This window comes from Myxocyprinus asiaticus, chromosome 39 (genome assembly GCF_019703515.2).
Source record: "Myxocyprinus asiaticus isolate MX2 ecotype Aquarium Trade chromosome 39, UBuf_Myxa_2, whole genome shotgun sequence".
Classification (NCBI taxonomy): domain Eukaryota; kingdom Metazoa; phylum Chordata; class Actinopteri; order Cypriniformes; family Catostomidae; genus Myxocyprinus; species Myxocyprinus asiaticus.
The window spans coordinates 2,879,401-2,901,120 of NC_059382.1; the positions used below are offsets into that span (position 1 = coordinate 2,879,401).

A 21,720-nucleotide genomic window follows, 5' to 3' on the forward strand; every position below is an offset into this window, starting at 1 on the left:
TTTACATCATCTCCTTTTTGATTCATGAGCTGAAATTTGAATTGGCCATGTGACACTGAATGTTGTGTGAAAACTGAAATGGGATAACAGGAATTTAAAGATTTACAGTTCAGTGATATTCAGCCACACAACAGAAGAATTTCATTAGTTCAAAACAAGTTTTGGAAAACAAAACATCATTGATAAACATCCTAAATTGCATCAATTATATAAACTAATTATGCATATTTAATCAGTGATGTGCTTTTTTTCTCAACTGGATAATTTCTCTAAATTACATGAAATATTGTCAAAACAATTCACACAGTCATCAAAATACATTTGCTATACAGCACCAAAAATGGCCACTATACTGTTATTGAAAATAAATATTTACATCAAAAATTCAATGTGTTAATTATATAATATATTGCGTAAATTAAAGCATTTGGGTAAATTAAGCTTTCCCCCCACTAAGGTCCACTAAAGTTAATTAGTTAAATATAATTAAATACACACAAAATACACACAAAATATACTGTATGCATGGGTAATTCATACTGAAAAATGAAAAGCCTGCTATTAAAAACGTACACGTAGTTAGCAGTTACATGCATTTCTTTTAATTTCATTCCATTTTAATGCAACATTCTAAAAATCAAATTCCAATTCTGCATCCTGTGTGCTACCGCAATTCAAATCCAATTCAAATTCAAGAATTACATTTTCAAATCAGTTCTGAATGATGCACAATCCCAATGTGAGTTTATGAATAAAATAATAATATAAATGTAATATAAAGTAATTTAATATTGAATAATATGTATATATATATATATATATATGTATTAATATTTACATTTACAAAATATTTTAAACTGATTAAAAGTATTTCTCTAAATTAAGTTATAAAACTGTTATAATGCAATACTGTCAAAAGAGACATAAATACAGATAATACATCATTTTTATAACACTGACATCAAACTTTGAATGTATTGATTATATATTGAGTAAATTAGTGCATTTAGGGAAATTACGTTTTCTTCCAGCAAGGTCCATAAAACTAAAGTTAATTCATTAAATCTAATTAAATACATATTTCTATTGGTCGTTTTTCAAATATTGATGTGTATGATAACATTTTTATAGGTTAATTCAAACTGAAAAATTAAATATAGCCTATTATTAAAAACAACTACACTTATAGTAGTTACATGAACTTCTATTTATCCCCCTTTTCTCCCAATTTGGAATGCCCAATTCCCACTACTTAGTAGGTCCTCGTGGTGGCGCGGTTACTCGCCTCAATCCGGATGGTAGAGGACAAGTCTCAGTTGCCTCCACTTCTGAGACCGCCAATCCGCACATCTTATCACGTGACTCGTTGTGCATGACACTGCGGAGACTCACAGCATGTGGAGGCTCATGCTACTCTCCACCATCCACGCATAACTCACCACGTGCCCCATTCAGAGCGAGAACCACTAATCGTGACCACGAGGAGGTTACCCCATGTGACTCTACCCTCCCTAGCAACCGGGCCAATTTGGTTGCTTAGGAGACCTGGCTGGAGTCACTCAGCACGCCCTGGATTTGAACTCACTACTCCAGGGGTGATAGTCAGAGTCAATACTCGCTGAGATACCCAGGCCCCTTAATTCTGCTCTCTTAAATTCAAAATCGAAATATAATTCTGTAATCCTTTTTGCTACCACAGTTCAAATTCACTTCAAATTCAGAAACTGAACTGGAATGTCAAAGGCATTCTCAAATCAGTTCTAAAAGGTGCACAATCCTGATGTGAGTTTATAAATAATAATATGAATATAATGTGATGAATCCCCCTATGACTATAAAATAATAGTCATTTGAATATTTGAATCTTTATATATATTACTGAGAAGTTTTATTAATTGCTTTGGATTTCATTTCAATTTTAATTCTACTTACTCCCTTAAATTCTAATTTAATTTTAAATTCTGCATTCTGTTCAGTACCGTATTTCAATTCAAATTCATGCATTCTCTGAACAGTGCAGAGCCCGGTTGAGAGTGCATGAATATCTACAAGATGAATCCCCCAATGACTATAAAACAGTAATCTGAAAATGCATAGTTATTTATGTGTGTCAAGCATGCACGGTTGTTGGTTTATGTGCATATTTATGTCTATCTGTGGGCGTATGTTCGAGTTGGAAACTCTACTGACTAAGGCTTTGCAATATCTTTATTGACGTGGTTTCTAATAGTTAAAGTGGAAGTGAAACTTTGTGGGGGGAAACTCTCAGGACCTCTGAAATGTCATTGTATTCCACCGTTCCCTCCTTTTAAAGCCATGTACAGCGTTCCCACTCTGATGGCAGAGTGCATCCACGTCAACGGCCCTGCGACTGGTGGGAAGAGCTGTCAGTTAAGCTGCTCCTCTACTGGCGGTTATCCTTGGAGTGAGGTAGAATGGCCGGGGCTTCATCCGAGTGAATCTGACAACGAGACAGAAAGTTTTCAAGATCCACACTCCAAAACATGGACCATCAACCAAACCGTCACGTACTACTGTGACCATCCCACCAATGTTAGCTGTTCCATAGGACGCACTGTTTCCCACACAATTACCATATGTGAGTGTGTTTGATGGAGTATTTCAAGGAGTAACTTGATGATAATTCTGTCCTTATTTACACACTCTCATGTCATTCCAAATCTCTCCACTTTTATTTTATCCTGTAAAACAAGAGTTGCATTTTTATTCGAATCGTCACGCAGCTCTTTGCCAAATAATGAGTTAGTGGTGACCACTGGCAAGCTCCAAAAAGGACCAAAAAGCTCCAGAAAAGTAGTCCATACATTAGCAGGGCTCAACAAGAAGGATTTTTTCTGGCCCAGTCATGCCACCATATATATATATATATATATATATATATATATATATATACATTTGTTTACCAAATTTTCCTTAACAGAGAAGCGGCGCATTCAAACAGATTTTTTTTTTTTACTGTTTTATAAATATATATTTGAAGTCTAAGAATAATCTCTAATATTCTGGGTGGGCCTGGGTCTAATGTGTTGGGCCCAGGCCCAACCCGCACCACCCTTGGCTACGCCACTGTATATAAATATATATAATATTATTATTATTTGAATTTACTGTATTATCTGGAAGATATTTCATTTGTATGCTAGGCTTTTAAGGTATAATACTAGGTATTTAAGTTGCGACTGTAGCTGAAAGATATATATCTATAATGTAACTCAATGTTATGTTCGTAGACGCTTGATTTTCTGTTCAAGTTCCTCTTGCTATTTCAAATCACAATCAAAACCTCTGTGTTACCCAGTTAGATAACTTAAATCATAAAAAAATATTCAATACATCACAGAAAGTCCCCATTAAAATATTTATGGAAAAGAAAGATCGCTCAAAAATTCCCATTATGCATTCTATTGAATAAATAATAGCATACACATGTGGAATTACATGAGGGTGAGTACAAAAAAAAAAGGGAAGAAATTTAATTTTTGGGTGAACTACTCATTTCAGTTACTGGTGTGTTTCATTTGTAATTCTTTGTGAGGGAAAACTTAATTATAAACGGATGTTAATGACTGTATTTGTTGTGTTTTTGTAGGTGAAGCGGATTCATTTCCTCTTCGGGTGAATATTGCGATTGCTTTCGTAGTAACTTTTGTCCTGTTTTTAGTTCTTGTTCTTGTATTAATGAAGTGTCACTGTAGAAGACCACGTCCCAACCCAGGTACACAAGAACTCACACACACAAACACGTGACCCCCTATGTGTTCATTTTGACACAATTGTTTTTATTTCAGTCATGTTTTTTGTCTTTTGATGAAAATGCCCTTTAAATGTAATTAATATTTTGTCATGTCATATTTATTAATTTTAGTCAATTTTAAAATACATTTTTTTTAGTCATCAATGAAATAAATTTTTTTTTAGTTGATGATAATGTGCAAAAAAAAAAAAAAAAAAAAAAAAAAAATATATATATATATATATATATATATATATATATATATATATATATATAACTGTAACAGATGAAAATGTAAACAAATATTTAAAAAGTATATAATTTAATTATATAAAGATGTATCAAACATATTAAAATGAATAAGTTATTATATATATATATATATATATATATATATATATATATATATATATATATATATAACTGTCCTGAAAACCAGAGTTCCCGAAATAATAGCATAAAATGAATTTACTGAAATATTGCCCATTTTTTAATAGTTATTGTGTTGTAGGGATGCACCGATCCGATACCTGTATCGGCTCTGATACTGACGTTTTTAGATGGATCGGGTATCGGTCCGACGAGCCCGATCCAAATCTGATACTGTCTTAATCATGTTCGTTACTGTCAAGCTACAAAAATGACATAAAAGAACCAAAAAACACCATAAAAGCAGTTCATATGACTCGTGCATTTTATTCAAAGCCTCTTGAAGATGTGCGATAGCTCTGTGAATAACAAAAGGCTGTGTTTTATAAGTAAATATATAAAATAGTGAATGCCGTTGCTCTGTTGACACACACACTCGCGGCTGTTTTCAGCCTTCACGCGGTGTGCAATATTTGAGCGCTACTCATGAACAACATCTCAGATGTAGATGCTCAATAGTTCGGTTCACTGATATGCATTTAGAACGGCACCGGAGGTGCATTTAACCAGAATTTGAATAAGAAGCAAGTTAAACTACTGTGAACTTGCCCACAAACAGACACATAAAGGATTTCCTGGAGAGTTCAGAATGTCAAAATAAAAGCCCGAGGGTTTTAGAGTTAAAGGTGCACGATTGAGAAATATTTCTGTTGTATTTAAAAATCTAAACGTCAATAATAATAATTATTTATTAACACTTTGACTGGAATTACTGTTAATTTTGCTGCTACATTATCCAATAGACTAGATAACAATTATGTTTTTCTTAATAAGCTATACATTTATATTGAAATAATGTGTGGTTAGAGGTTATGCAAAAAAACAACAACACTAGTATTAGATCGATATCGGTCGATAATGAGATTTTAGATATTGCAGTCACCGGAAGAGAAACAAGTGGTATCGGTGCATCCCTATTGTGTTGTGAATTCCTCAGTTTAGGATATTTCGTGTAGCAAGTTTTAAGGAAACAACATATTTACAACACAAGCTTCGTATTCTGACTAGCGTGTAGTGTTCATTGGCTTCATTGTCTGTGCAGATGTTAGTTATAATATTACGACATTCTGTATAAATATTATATTATGACATTTGTTCAAAACGAAATTACATGCCTCATTACACTTTTAGCTGCAGTTTCGCAGTGATATGTCCAGCAGGGGGCGCCAAAGGCGAGTGAAATGGTGTCGTAATCAGACAAGGTTTTTAAGGTGAATATTAGACTGAGATTTTAAAGAGTAAAATGTACTTCCCTAATAATGTGAAAAATAAGTGTTTATTAAGTCATAATCAGCCGTTGTACTCGTGATTTGTGTGAAAGTGAATAAAACACAGTTGTCGTAGCGCCCCTAGTGTTCAATTCACCAGGAAACTGCGCCGAAACGTAAAACGTGGCACGTAAAAGTCAGTTTGCAAAAATGTAGTTATAGTAATGTTCATTCTATGAGACTAGGTTGCTATATTTAGCTTTGTTCACCATTGATTGAATCACCATTGATGTTATAAACTGAATTAATTCCAACCGTAATTCAACTGTAGATGCCATAATTTATCTCTCTCTCTCTTTACAGAGGATCCTGCGCTTGGAGTTCCATTAGCGTAGGTATCTTCTTACTATATTCTCACATCACCTAATATACAGTATGATATTAAGTGATATTGCATCCTGTTGATGCAAAGAATAATCAACAGAATTCCTGTATTTCTAATTAGCGACTGCCATTCGCAGCCTCAGAAGAGCTGAGCCGTGACAACTAAATGTTGAAAAGAAGTTGAATATATTTCCCACCATTCTGCCAATGCGGAGGTGCCTACAACACCACCCAGAGCCAAAGAGGGGCATGTTGTACCCGCAGCGAGGAGGCAGTTTGTGCGACTTTAAAACTGGCCCATTACCAGCCATGATGGACACTTGCAGAGAACAATGATGGACATGTTAATGCAAACGTGAACAACTAAAAGTTAACTAGTGAAAGTCCCTTCCTTTTCATAATAATTTATTTGGCAGAGTAGGGTTTTTTTTCTCTGCATACTGAAGTTACATGCTGTTATGCTACAATATGTTGGATGTGATAAAATTAGACTTGTGTGGGGGGGATTTTCTCCCTTTTTCTCCCCAATCTGGAATGGCCAATTCCCAATGCGCTCTAAGTCCTCGTGGTGGTGTAGTGACTCGCCTCAGTCCGGGTGGCGGAGGACGAATCTCAGTTGCCTCCGTGTCTGAGACCGTCAACCCGCGCATCTTATCACGTGGGTTGTTGAGCACATTACCGCGGAGACTTAGTGCGTGTGGAGGCTTCCCGCTATTCTCTGCAGCATCTACGCACAACTCGCCACGCACCCCACCGAGAGCGAACCACATTATAGCGACCACGAGTAGGTTACCCCATGTGACTCTACCCTCCCTAGCAACTGGGCCAATTTGGTTGCTTAGGAAGTCTGACTGGAGTTACTCAAAGAGCAAATTTTTAATTTATTGAACTTATCCAGATTAGTTCAAACTCTAAATGTTACTCTATACGTCTGCTCCACAGTATACAGTATATATAGTCCGTATGTGTCAAATCGTGCCACTTTATTCCAAGGAATGGGAATGTAAACGCTGAAACCCTTTCCAAATGGTTAACTAAGGTGAATGTTCAAATTCAGGGTAGGTTGTTACATTTATTAAAATAACCAACACCATTTTGATAACTGTTTTTTTTTGTTAACTTCAGAATATCATGTTGGAATATTGAATGTTACCCTGTTCATTTTAAAGGGACATTTCATTTGCTTCTAGAAGCCAATTAATTGTGTCTTTATTAAAGCTTTATTTTTAAAAGCTCGTTCTTATTTGAAGCGCAAAAACTGTATTCCAAAGAATTAGAAATTGCGTTATTACATTTTTTGTGGTTTATTGGCTATGGCTTTTTAAAGATCTTGTTTTCTTTTTAGTAACAGTCTCATTGCTGTATAATAAAGAAAACCGCAAAGCTGTGATGTATACATCAGTCTGTTTATGTGTACAGTATTGACTTTTTCACTTTTCTTAAACCGTCACAAACTACTGACATTTATGCAAACAACTGTCTGTCTGTTTTGTCTACAATGTTTTGGGGTATAATTGTTCTCAGTGTGAGAATTATGGGATATTTAATTTTCCTCATGGAAATGTCTAATGCACTTTGCTTTCTAACTGCTTGAAAATGTCCCTATGGTTTACGCTGTAATTTATGAATAACTTATTTCTTTGTTTTCACATAAAGAATATAAAATGTTTTGTGATGTGTTTCCATTATTAGTGGGTACAAAAGTCTTGAAACCGGATTGAAAAGATTTTGAAACATTCATACCGGGAAATAAACACATTTAAAACAAATAAAAGTAAACTTTAAGACTGTGCACTATATCTATGTCTATTTCTTAAAACAAAAACAAAAAAAATGTGTGTTCCAGTGAGACACTTACAATGGAAGTCAATGGGGCCAATCCGCAACCATTAAAATACTCACTTTTTCAAAAGTATAGACACAAGACGTAAACAATATGTGTCTTAATGTAATGTTTGTGTGATAAATCACTTAATAACCACATCTGTGTAAAGTTACATCCAGTTTTACAATTTTGTTGCCATGACGACGTAACACTGTAAATGTAAAAACGACTATTTAAGCAACTTTACAGCTCAAATAATACACGAGTTTGAACAGAAAAATTAATGCTAGTGTTTTTATAAAATTATAAGCTTCACATTTCTGCATTTAAACCCTCCAAAAAATGGGCCCCATTCACTTCCATTGTAAGTGCCTAACTTTAAGATCGGAGGAACGAGTCAATATTAATTTTTGTGGTAATCAACATTATGCCACAAATGCTGTCGATTGAGCTTAACTTGTATTGAACCCGGAATATTCCTTTAAGAAATTCTCAAATTCAGTTCTTTTCATTCAAATTATTATGTTGATTATATACAAGCATTTTCACTAGTAATATATCAGGCTTTTGAACTTCACCGTAGGTGTGAACAGTGTTAATGTCAATTACACAGAATTTTATTCATCAGCTGAAGTTCATCATAAGAGTAGAGAAGTTTACCTGTTTTTCAGCTCCAGAACCTTTTAAGTGTTTTCACTGAGTGTGCGCCACTGACATACTGTAAGTTTTTGTCAGACATTGTATTTGAAGTAGCCTATAAAATTAATTAGGGGAAATATGGGACCCCCCCCCCCCCCCCACACACACACACACACACACTTTCTACAAATTATTTGGAATTACTTGTAACTATGTAACATTTTCTAATAGAAAGTTAAACGGTATTACCTCAGATTGTGATGTCATTTTCCTTACCGTTGTTTTTCCCGCCAGTACTGGTGAAATTCCGCCACACATCACGATGAAATATCTTCAACAAAAGAACCCAACTAGTTAATATTTCACTTCTCAAAGATTATCTTAGTGATGATGTAAAGCATTTAAGGAAAAACATACGGATACTGAGGGGATCAAGCTACTGTCCCACTTTACATTACAGTCTATTTCCAGTCATGCCAGTGCAGAATCAATCTACTTGAATGGAGAAAGATTAAGATCAAAGAACATATTTCAAATCAGCAAAAAATGCTGACAATACTGGTATCGTAAACTGTGACTCTTTACCTCATATTACGCTAAAAAGCACAATTTTCCCGGCTTGTATAGCTGATGCGCATGGGCATAGATTTGGTTTGAACATTGGGTGAGTTACAGTGTGAAGAACTGACATGTTTCCTGGTACAAATATTGTGTGTGTGTGGGGGGGGGGGGGGGGAGGGGTGTACTGGCTTGTTAAGATTATTGGGAGGGTTACCCCCCACTGGAATCTACTCCCCTGCGTATGCGCATTCTAGAGTTCATTGACAGGTGATTGACTCTTTTAACTGTAAGGCGGGACTTCCTTTCCATCCGTTGACTGTTGGGCGCTCAGAGCTGCTTGGTTGACCGTTCCAATTTCTCCCACTCATTTTAATAGAAGTGGCCCGTCTCTGCTAAATAAGTTTTAGCTGGTCACCCAGACCGGTCATACAAAGTTTTAGAGGGGGTTTGAACCCATTTTGGCTGGTCAAGATGGGAGACCGGCTAAGACCAGCCGGACCAGCCATTAAGAAAGTGTTCAAAACCTTTCTAAAATCAGCTATGACCAGTGTAAAACAAAGCGTAATGTTTTTTTTTAATTGACATTAATGGAGGAGACGCTTCAGTATGCTGAATAAACTGCTTTTGTGAGGCAACAGCTCATCACTTTATGAACTGACTGCCTGTCCGCTAATCTTTGTTTTACACTAAAAAAATCTCCTTTTGGAGTGAACTCTGTGTGAAGTTGACTACAATAAAATAGCTGTTTTACAAGAGAAGTCACAGACAATTTGCGACAGGTAGGTGTTGCTTTATGACTCTCCCCATTCATATGTATTGTACTTTCAAACTAGTTCACCATTACACTCTCTGATATGGTAAAACCACGTAAGCTGGTATTTCAAGTATTAAATAATCTCTGGTTCTCCCGGTATAAAACGCCCGAGAAGGGTCTGTAATGCTGTAAGATTAGTACAAGAGACGCCCACTACAAGACATGCCCACAACAAGTTATGCCCCCTTTAAATAACCAGCAAAATGCTCAAGTCTTGCAACCATTGGATGTGATATTCACACTGTGTTTGTTGTGTTTATTCGGAGTCTCGCACCAACTCTACCCCTAAACTCTAACCACAAAGATTAAGAAATGGAAGGTTTGTAAATGCATTAAATATACCGCAAATTCTATTGAATGCAACCATACCGCTGTATCAGTAGGTGGCGACAGTGAGGAGAAACGTAATGAAAATAGAGAGCAGAAAAAGCTAGCAGTATGCTAAGCTAATAGGCTAACAGGTTAGCTTGTGAGCTAACTGGAGAAAACACCATTTATATGTGACATTATTTGAAAGTTATTCGTTGTTACATTAAAACAGTTAAGGCAACATGAATCATACAGTGATTGCATAGGATTTTAATAGTTCTTTCAGCTAGTATAGAATCGGTTTATGAATGCTCTTTCATGTGGACTTTTTAAGCATTTAGTATTTTTGAATCATAGTCTGCTAATTGAATTGTCTTTCTTTATTGTTGAACCATACTCTCAAACAGTGCCTCCAAAAAGCCTGCCTAACACCTCCTTTTGTGTTCAACAGAACAAAGAAAAAGTCCTACAGGTTTGGAACAACATGAGGGTGAGTAAATGATGGCAGAATTTTCATTTTTGGGTGAACTATCCAGGGAAGGTGCTGTCTGACCAACGTGTACAACAATGGCATACTACCACACTACTCTACTATCGCCATAGCAATACGACTGAAATAGTTAGAGTAGTACAGTAGTATGCCATTCCGAACTCACGTCATATTTTGCTTTTTTGCACGAGGTTTATGGGTGGGTAAAAAAATTATATTGATGATACCACAATAATAGTTTGGCATGCAAACAAAATGGAGATATGGTTGTGTTTGAGGATAGCCCATTTATTTGCTACTAACTGCCACAAATGTATATCTGAGTATTTTGTAAAGATTGGATGCCATAAACTTTGGCAAGTCCGGAGACTAATCCTTTCTTGGAAGAGCTCTTTGTTGCAGACTGATAAAAACGTGTCTGCATAAACATTGAATTGGAAAGGAGTGTTCACCTCACTGTAGTGCTTTAAATTAACACTAGGGAGCAGCATCATTTTAGTAATTGGCTGATGAGACTGAAAACATGTCTGAAAACTCTACAAAACTTGCTGTAGATGGATAGTTACAAAAAGCTATTTATTTTCAAAGTGGTAAATATGGGTCATACACCCATATGGGGTCGTATTAAGCTGCCAATCTTGCAGATGTGTGTTTAGTCTTTACCGCTCATATGTTCTGATAAATCATAACAGGTTACTACTCTACATTATTGATCACAGTCAGATGGGTGCATACATTTGAACTAGATGGTTCAATGGACGTTGTGTTTCACAGGAAACCCTGAGCAGTGTCGGGTGTGGTGACCCAGAGGGGGTAAGTTGGAGCAGTGGATAAATCCTTCCAAGCTAAATAATATACGAACATTACAAACATTCAAAGAAAGTCAAGGGTACAAGGAGGTATGCCCCTGAAATCTCTCTACATCGCATTAGTACATAATTCCCAAAACAATCCTGTAATTCCATGCAACATATGACAGATTTACTGAGGTCATGAGGCATCAGAAAGTGTAAAAAAGGTTTTGGATAGTGAACAAAGAACTATACACTAGCAGTATACGGTTTGGAAACACATGATTTCCATTTTTCTCATTTTAGCAACTGTGAAATGCCACAATCAAAACTATCTTGTAGGCACAATTAATATTGTTCTGTAACATTAATTTAAGCATAAGCATTACAATTTTTAAGATCATGAGAAACACAAGTTTTGACCGGAAGTGCATATCTGTAAAGCAGAGACTTGAAGAAGATTGAAACATCGGGGGGGTCTGGGTAGCTCAGCGAGTAAAGACGCAAGTTTGAATCCAGGGTGTGCTGAGTGACTCCAGTCAGGCTTCCTAAGCAACCAAATTGGCCCGGTTGCTAGGGAGGGTAGAGTCACATGGGGTAACCACTTCGTGGTCGTTATAATGTGGTTCTCGCTCTCGGTGGGGCGCGTGGTGAGTTGTGCGTGGATGCCGTTGAGAATAGCGTGAAGCCTCCAAATGCGCTATGTCTCCGCGGTAACGCACTCAACAAGCCACGTGATAAGATGCGCGGATTAACGGTCTCAGACGCGGAGGCAACTGAGATTCGTCCTCCGCCCCCCGGATTGAGGCGAGTCACTACGCCACCACGAGGACTTAGAGCGCATTGGGAATTGACCATTCCAAATTGGGAGAAAAAGGGGAGAAAATAAAAATAAGAAAAGATTCAAACATCAAGCAGCATCGTTTTCAAAGTTTAATTTCTCCTCATCTGATACAAAAGCATCCTTAAATAATTTTATTTTTGTTCCTTTTGCCATTTTTTCAAAGATAAATTAGCATTTCTTAACACAAAAATAACAAATATTACAAACAACTACAAACACCAGTTAATATACAAATCAGTCCAGAGGTCCTTCATGAAATCCAGGACTGTGTATGTGTACCACCTGCATATGAGTGTGAGGCACTTTCAACATGGCTAAATGTAAAAATAGAGTCTATCAACAGTCAATACATTCATTTCCCCAACAGAAGCCCTGCAGTGCACCCTAGGGCACGGTCAGTGATTGTCATGTAGATGCCAAGTGGCTGAGCAAGGCACCTGTGTTGTCATTTTCAGTCTTTTGAGTGTGAATATGTGTCTGACAGTGCAAAATAAAGATTCCATCGCTGTAAAAATAAAAAAGATAATTGCTCTACACACTTTAGAACTTGGAACCCTCGAGTTTCTCTTAGAACTCTACATACTGTGAAGAGTTCTGAAATACATTGAAGTTCCTTGACAATTAAGACACCTTCAAAACGGTGTCTTCGAAATTTCCACTTGAGTTGCAGTCTGTGGAACCCCAAATTTTGCTTCAAATATCTACATTTTAAAGTGTGTAATATCATAGCTTTTTCATATAAAAAATAGACATTAACTACATATTTAAGATTTACTCAAACAACTGTGGAACACTAGAACCAACAGAGTTCTGGAACTCTACACAATAATTTAAATGAATTGTAGAAGAGACAGGATTCTAAGGCCACGACCACACTAATCCATTTCAGTTTAGAAACTCCCGCTTTCAGTTTTTTAACGTCATTGTTTTCCGGAGTATGTGGTTATGGACAGCATTCTCAAAATTCAGTGTAGGGAAAACGCCGTTCTAGTGTGGATGAGAGGCGTAAACGTAGCAAAATGTATGCATTTTCAAATAAAAATTAGTTTTTGTTTGAAACACATTAATTTTGCGAATGCTCTCCATAATCGCATACTTTGAAAAATGGCGTTCATCCTATTTACTTTTAGTCTGAAAATGAATTACTTCAGTTTTCACTTTCCTAATGCTGTAATTTTCCAAAGTATGCGGTATTGGAGAGCATTTTCGAAGCGCTCCATTTTCGGTGGAGGAAAATGGCATTCTAGTGTGGATAAGGGGCATAAATGTAGCGAAATCAACACGTTTTCAAACGAAAACATATTAGTGTGGACACGGTCTAATAGGCGCGTCCACATTATTACAATTTTGTTTGAAGATCATTACTTTCGTATGCGCTCCATAACCACATGCTTTAGGAAATGATGTCCACGCTAACTTGTTTTTGTTTCAAAAATGCATTTTCATTTTCCTTATGTAATCATATTACAAAGTTTGCAGTAATGGACAGTTTTTTCGAAATTTTCCATTTTCATGGAAGAAAGCACCATTCTAGTGTGGATGAGAGGCGTAAATGTAGCGAAATCAACACGTTTTGAAACGAAAATATATTAGTGTGAACTCGGTCTAATAGGCCACGTCCATACTATTACATTTTTGTTAAAAGATCCATATCCAATACGCTCCATAACCGCATACTATGGGAAATTACGTCAACACTAATTCGTTTTTGTTTCAAAAATGCGTTTTAATTTTCCTAACGTCATCATTTTTAAGTATGCGTTAATAGAGGGTGTTTTCGAAATGCTCATTCTAGTGTGGAAGAGAGGTGTAAATGTAGCAAAATTAATGTGTTTTCAAATGAAACTGTATTAGTGTTTAAGTGGCCTAATACATTTTTGATTGAAAAGCATTAATTTCGCTAACGCTCTCCATAACCGCACACTTTGTAAAACAACTTCCACACGAATTTGCTTTTTTTCATTTTCATTTTCAGTAATGGAGAGTTTTTTCAAAATGTTCCATTTTCGTGGAGGAAAGCACCGTCCTAGTGTGGATGAGAGGCGTAAACGTAGCAAAACTGATGCATTTTCAAATAAAACTGAGTTTTTGTTTGAAACATTAATTTTGGAAGCCCTCTCCATAATCGCATACTTTGGAAAACGGCATCCATCCTAATTACTTTTAGTTTGAAAACTCTGTTTTCAGTTTCCTAATGTTGTCGTTTTCCAAAGTATGCTGTAATGGAGAGCGTTTTCGAAATGCTCCATTTTTGGTGGAGGAAAATGGCATTCTAGTGTGGATGAGAGGTGCAAACGTAGCGAAATCAACACGTTTTCAAAGGAAAGCGTTTTAGTGTGGACGTCGCCTTAAGTGTTCCACTGAGGAACAGAAGAAACGAACAAGGCAACTGTGTCTTATTGCAAGGTAAACTGCTCTGATTGTGGAACTACATTTCCCAGATGTCTTTGCTGCAACATAACTCACAAATACCACAGTCTGAATGCAGCACCAGGTCTGGCTGAGTAGCTAACACTTGTCTTCTAAAACTAAGGCACTTCAGTGAAAATATACATTAGCCGTAATCACCAAATATCGTATACACTGAGAAAAATGGCATACCTGCTGCACCAGGACTGTCCAGTGTAAAATCAACTTAAGAACATTTTATGTAACGTGTGAAGACGACATCAAGTGCTACATGGGCTCTCAGTGTGAGGGAAAGAGAGAAGATCTGTGGGTACAGTTACAAGAAATGTCCACATGGTGGCGCTCTTGTTTTTATTTTTTCCAACTTGCACTCCCTGAGCCAATCAGTCTCATTGTTTCTCCTGTCTTTTTCACACCACAGTCTCGTTGCCTTTGCCTGGTTTAACCCAACCGTTGGTTGTCCGTTTGACGCGGTTGTTTCGCCCAGTGTGCACAAGTCGAAGGGAACATCGTTGCCAGGTGTGAAGGGTTTTGGCGGACCAGACCCACATACCTGAAGTGATGCCCACGAGCAGAGACATAAAGATCCGTAGCATCTCCGCCGCCATGTACGAGTCCCGCACAGACTGGCGGAAGTCCGCCCAGTTTGAGATCTCATAGAAATAGCAGGCAATAACGCAGGTAGCCGGAACCGTATAAAGAACGGAGAACACTCCGATTTTCACCATTAGCCGCTCAAGTTTATCCGTCTTGGTTCCGTCTTTCTGCAGGTTGGAACGAATTTTAAACAGTGCCACCAAACCCGCCACAATGAATAAAGTTCCGATCACAAGGTAAGTGAAGAGCGGAGCCACGACGAACCCCGTTAGCGCATCTAGGTTTTGGTTGCCCACGTAGCACATCCCAGTGAGGTCATCGGCATCCACTAGTCGCATTATCAGGATGACAATCGTCTTGACGGCGGGAATCGCCCACGCCGCAATATGGAAATACGAACTGTGCATTTCAATGGCCTCGTGACCCCATTTCAGCCCCGCCGCCAGGAACCACGTCAACGTCAGGATCACCCACCAGATGGAGCTCGCCATGCCGAAGAAATACGTAAGGAGGAAGACAATCGCGCAGCCCGTGTTCTTCAAACCCTCCTGAACCAAAACTGGCACGGCCGCCTCCTCCAGGTCACAGGAGATGCGTTCGCGTCCAACAGTCAACCGCACGATGAATGCAACGCTGTAGATGTTGTAGCACATGCTCAGGAAGATGATAGGCCGCTCTGGGTAGGAGAACCGCGAGGAATCCACTAGGAAGGTGAGCACGGTGAAGGTGGTGGAGATGAAGCAGAGAACGGCCCACACCGCCATCCAAATATCCGTGAAGACTTTGGCCTGTCGACGGTAGAGTCCCGTATCATAGCCACACTGCAACAAGCAACTCCCACTGCGCTTCACCCAAGCGTACTGCTCCATGCCCGCGCCTAGAGCCACACACTCCTCCTCTTGTGGAGCCAGGGGCCGAACCGCGTGGAATGGGGGGCCTTCGTCACCCGGACCTTCCATGCACATGTGGTTCTGGTCATTGGTGGGCGGGAAAAGGCTGCAATTAAGAAGTTCCGGCCACACAAAGCCAAACTCCTGCAAGACTGGAAGGCACTTCCTCTTCACGGACAAACACATGCTCCCACAGGGGCCAATCGGGATCGGAACTTTCTCAGTACACATGGGAACGTACACAGAGCACAAGAAGAACTACAGGAAAGAGAAAAGAATGAGGAAGAGAATTACATATTTGCTTGAGAAAATCAAAGCAAAGTTATGAAAAAATGAATAAGTCATTCTAAGCAGATTACTGTCAGAAAAGTGCATGCTTTTCGAATATAAATGTACAGAATCAACTATTATCCCCTTTTAACCCCCATTAATTCCCTATCCTCCTCCCAATCCCCATGCAAATGTTTTTTTTTTTAAACTACACATTCTCATTTAACAACCTGCTTCATTTCTTAACTTCAATTCAGTGAGTCAAATGTTAATTCAGTAACCGTTCTGACTGATTCAGTGAGTCATTCAGTGAAGCTTTCGTCAGACTGATTCAAAGCCTTGACTCGTAAGTTTGTAAGCCTTTTAAGCGATTCATGAAAAGAACCGTCATTTGCTCGTGAATCGGACTACACTGGTCGCGTTTTTGCATGTAATAATGCTTCTTGCTATTATTTTATGATACACTATCTTATTTATTTCATTGCATTAAATTCATACTGCAAGATCAAAACTCGTGTGAAATTGCTTTACAAAATGATACATTTTGCTGTGGATTCAGTAGCGGCGGAAAGCGAGTCAAGGAAACACATCTTGGCAGTTTGCTGTGTCCACACAGTGTGGTCCATCTAATGTGCAGACAGCACGTTTTGCGTGTTGTCATAAGTGGTATTTCTGCGGTTAATGTGGCTGTGTGCAACAGATACGTTGTGTGTTTAGGGTTTCCCTGCTGTTTGTGTATGTGGACTGTACTCGGGAGAGGAAATGATGGATTTTCGCTGCTGTCATCTGGAAACAGTCACATCCACTTGAGGAAATTAGAACACCAACTGTGAACTGCTCTACAAATACATGCATTTATGTATCAATGAGGCATTTAAGACTCCAAGAGCAGCTTAAGTAAGAGCTGTGCGCAGCTGAAGATGTTTTTGATAACAGCTCCACGTCTAAAGTAGCTTTAATCACGAGATTCACCAGCAAACGCAGAGGGGAAATCTGAGTGGGAATTTTTTCTCTGCGCTGAATCAATAAAAACAACTACTGCCTCTGTTTTCAGCGCTCAAACACACACACACACACACACACACACACACACACACACACACACACACACACACACACACACACTCACATACTCACACTCTCACACACACACTCACACACACTCACTCACACTCACTCACACACACTCACACTCACTCACACACACACTCACACACACACACACACACTCACACACACACACACATGTTGGTGCAGCTATCATTATGAGGACTCTCCATAGACATAATGATTTTTATACTGTATGAACTATAGATTCTATCCCCTAACCCTAACCCTACCCCTAAACCTAACCCTCACAAAAAACTTTCTGCATTTTTACATTTTCAATAAAACATCGTTTAGTATGTTTAAGTGATTTGAATTATGGGGACACTAGAAATGTCCTCATAAACCACATTTATAGCATAATACACTTGTAATTACCAGATTGTAACCTAAGAAAAAGTCCTCGTAAACCACTTAAACCGGCCCACACACACACACACACACACTCACTCACACACACACACACACACTCACTCACTCACACACACACACACACACACACACACACACACACACACTCACTCACTCACACACACACACACACACACACACACTCACTCACACAGACACACACACACACACACACTCACTCACACACACACACACACACACTCACTCACTCACACACACACACACACACTCACACACACACACACTCACTCACACACACACACACACTCACTCACTCACACACACACACACACACTCACACACACACTCACTCACACACCACATACACACTCACCGCACACACACACTCACACACACCACACACTCACTCACTCACACACACACTCACACACACCGCACACATACACACACTCACCACACACTCACACACACACCCTCACACACACCACACACTAACACACACACACATGGGGGACATCCCATTGACTTCTACTGTTCTCAATTTACACCTTAACCCTAATCTTTTTTAAAGCATAGTTCACTCAAAAATACAATTTGTCATCATTTAGTCACCCTCATGTTGTTCCAAACAGGACTGATTTTATTTTTCTCCATGGAACACAAAAGGAGTTCAGAACAATTAGCATCAGTCACCATTTGCATTCATTGCATTTTTTTTTTCTCATACAATGACAGTGACTGGAAATTGAGACCAAAAATTCAAATGTCAATTTTAAGATTAAATTTAAGATAAAAATGCACATTCGTTTCCCATCACAAGGGGCCGTTCACATAACCGTTTTTGTCTCCATCTGTGCTCTTTTACAATTGTATTTCTATGTAAGCGTGCGCTAGATAGACGTTTTTGACCAATATTTCAGCTCTGTTGTTTCAATGCAAGTGAATGGTGACCAAAGCGTTGAAGTCCCAAAAGGCAGAATAAAAGTAATCCACAAGACTCCAGTGGTTAAATCCATGTCTTCAGAAGCGATATGATAGGTGTGGGTGAGAAACAGATTTAACTGTAAATCTACACTTTCACTTTCACTTCAACATTCTGGTGTGGAACTGACTTTCACGTTCACATTCTGCCACCTACTGGTTGGGGCTGGTCAAAGGTGAAGATTTATAGTAAAAAGGACTTCAATATTGATCTGTTTCTCACCCACACCTATCATATCACACCAGAAGACATGGATTAAACCACTGGAGTTATAAGGATTACTTTTATGCTGCCTTTATGTCATTTTTGGACCTTCTGAGTTCTGGTCATCATTCACTTGCATTGTATGGACCTACACAGCTGAAATATTCTTATAAAAATCTTCATTTGTGTTCTGCAGAAAAAAGAAAATCCTACACATCTGGGATGGCATGAGGGTGAGTAAATGATGAGAGAATTTTCATTTTTGGGTGAACTATCCCTTTAAAAAATCTGGTGATCACTGAGGTCTTGAACCTTTTTTTCCAAACCCATGTAATGTCTTTAAAATTCTACTATAATTCTAATTTTGGTAATATTTAAGTGAAATATATTTCCCTTATACTTAAGTTTCTCAGCCCTTTTGACAGCCCTATCCTGCCTATTTTATTGTGTTCCAAGGAAGAAAGTCACACAGGTTTGGAACAACATAACGGTGAGTAAATGATGACATCATTTTTATTTTGGGGTGAACTATCCCTTTAACACATGATTTGCTCACAAGTGTAATGAAGTAAACACATATATACTGTGTGTGTGTGTGCATGCGTGTATATGTGTGTGTGCATGTGTGTGGGTGAGTGCATGTGTGTGCGGGCATATGTGTGTGTGTGCATGTGTGTGCGGGCATATGTGTGCGTGTGTGCGCGCGTGCATGTGTGGTAAACTCTCACCTTCAGCTGGCTCGAGCAGCCGTACTGTATCAGCGGTGTGAATGTGGTCAGTTGTAGTTCGGCGTCGGACTGCAGCACGTTTCCCACCAGGTTCGGCATCTTGGTCACATTGTATCCCAGATCCTGACACATGGAGATGCGGATCGGGTCGCAGGTCATCTCCTCCTCGTCTCCGAACGCGTGCGCGAACCCAAACAGCGCCGTTATGAGCGTCAACAGCGAGAGCCGGAACCGACCCATGACGATACCGACAACCCGGTGCATAAAATCCCTCCGAGTCACGGGAGCGCGGAATTCCGCACGGGCTTACCGGAGTTAAAACGCAACTGGCTAGAACTTTCTCAGCGTCTGCCAGAACAGAGGGGAAGGGGCGAGTTCGTTATCGGGGACAAATCCGTTAAACCCGTTAGTTCCGTTGCGGAATAAACCTCGCGAGCTTCCTTCTAGTCCTATAAAGCGGAAAAAATCCTTATGTAGACACGCAGCGGATACTGTTGCGTTACGGTGTGTCTGTGGCACAGTCGCGCGGGTTCTGCCTGGTTTAGCTCTAGACGGAGACGGGACAGCTGCCCCAGACCGGCGTCAGCCAATCAGAGCGTGAGATCGAGAATGAGGGCGGGGCTTAGAGTGGCCACAATAACAACGCAGGACAGAAAGAGAGTTGACTGTACAACAAGAGTATTTTCAATGGCCATTAATGTCCTTTAGAATCTTTCGTTTAATTTTATTTTATAAAGTACTTTGAATTTCAATTGAATTCAATTCAGAGAGAGAGAAACATATTAAGGCTCTTGGACTTCAGAATTAGAATGGGCTTTATTGCCAAGTATGCTTACACACACACACACACACACACACACACACACACAATTCGAAGCTTCCAGTGCAAAGGGAATACAAAATAAGCCACATATAATACAAATAATACTAAACAAATAATAGCCTAGTAATAACAGTAGCTACAACAATAATAGTAATAAATAATAGTAAATAAAAAATATACAGAAATATATATTGAAATACAGGAAAAGTAACATGTAGAAGAGGTAGGATATGTTAAATAAATATATATTTGAATTAATTTATCCCTTTTAACAACTCTTTTCATGATATAAATGTTTATTTAAAATTTACTCTGAACTTTTATTTTATTTTACACTAATGCTTTACTTGTTAAAACTACTTGCTTACTCCAGCAATATGCTATTTTACTGTATTAAACAGTATTTAGTAGATTTAGAAAGCAGCTATTGTAAAGCACATTAAGGGAAGGATGCTCTATCAAATTAGTTATTTTCAGAATTTGGCAACGCTTTAATAATTACATTTCATTCAGATTTCAAAGGTCATTAACAAGCATTATAATGCTTAACAGAAAAGTGAAAGTTTCACGTAATTTCTAACTATTTTAATGCTTAACATGGATGTCGCCATGAATATAGCCATAGAAGCTGGCATAGCGTTAAAATCAAATAAACTAACAAACTATTATACTAATATTTTAGGCATTACATAATGCTTCCTAAAGTTATTATATAGTTCTACCAAAATTTCAGTGAACAAACAGTGAAAAAAGTATTGTCTTCACATTAATAAATATAGTTATTTAAGTTATTGAGCCGTGTGTATAGCAGGACTCCAAACTCTGATTCGTGTGAAGAAAAGTTTCAGTTTTGGACAGTGATTTGGGGGTCTGGACCCAGACTACAAGTGTTAGATTGATGGGTCTCCTCCCTCCGTTTCGCCTCAATGGTCACTAACTATCAGAATAACTCCCAGCCTGAATCCCCCCTCAGTCCCCTGCCCAACACCCGGCCTGCTCCCAACCCCCTCCCATGATCCGGGTGGGCAGAGGTCAGCAGTAATTAGCAGATTTTAAACACTGAACTGGGAAAAAGAAGACAAGCAGACTGGTATCCGTGGAGCTGCTATTAAAATGCTAATGAGCTGATAGATTTTGTTGTAATGCTCTCTGGAAAACAATCCTGGCAGCTCTCAAGTCAGTTCAGTTCATTTCTATTTGACTCAGTTGTCCATGAATGTTCTCAGTTGTCTAGATCATTACTAGTCTACTGGACTCTAGTGAACTAATCTAATCTAGTCAAATCAAATT

General features: G+C 38.5%; 2 protein-coding genes across 15 annotated transcripts in view; one reads left to right on the forward strand and one right to left on the reverse strand.

The window, feature by feature from the left end:
* LOC127429941 (butyrophilin subfamily 1 member A1-like) overlaps positions 1-7,565 on the forward strand; it is a 31,544-nt gene extending 23,979 nt beyond the window's left edge. Inside the window, exons 5-9 of one of the 14 annotated variants that reach the window (XR_007895379.1) lie at positions 2,315-2,599; positions 3,611-3,736; positions 5,315-5,394; positions 5,755-5,786; positions 5,897-7,565. Coding sequence is in view for 8 of the 14 variants with exons in the window: in XM_051679324.1 (XP_051535284.1) it covers positions 2,315-2,599; positions 3,611-3,736; positions 5,755-5,782; positions 5,897-5,927 (470 nt within the window). In the remaining 6 variants the exon portion in view is untranslated. Of the gene's footprint in view, positions 1-2,314; positions 2,600-3,610; positions 3,737-5,314; positions 5,787-5,896 lie in introns of all 14 variants that reach the window. The other 13 variants (XR_007895377.1, XR_007895378.1, XR_007895375.1 and 10 more) reach the window with 13 other exon arrangements.
* Positions 7,566-12,073: 4,508 nt separating this feature from the next.
* Positions 12,074-20,128, reverse strand: LOC127429930 (frizzled-4-like). The gene is made up of 2 exons (XM_051679305.1): positions 19,608-20,128; positions 12,074-16,202 (listed from the first exon to the last, which is right to left on the reverse strand). Exons 1-2 carry the CDS (start codon positions 19,869-19,871, stop codon positions 14,868-14,870), a joined length of 1,599 nt encoding a protein of 532 aa, XP_051535265.1. The 5' UTR covers positions 19,872-20,128; the 3' UTR covers positions 12,074-14,867.
* Positions 20,129-21,720: the final 1,592 nt, after the last annotated feature.

Excerpts from the sequence above, each read along its gene's own strand:
- LOC127429930 (XM_051679305.1), bottom strand. The coding sequence starts at position 19,871 with ATGCACCGGGTTGTCGGTATCGTCATGGGTCGGTTCCGGCTCTCGCTG. Across the intron at positions 16,203-19,607 it reads GCTGCTCGAGCCAGCTGAAG|TTCTTCTTGTGCTCTGTGTA; the intron begins GTGAGAGTTTAC and ends TCTTTCCTGTAG.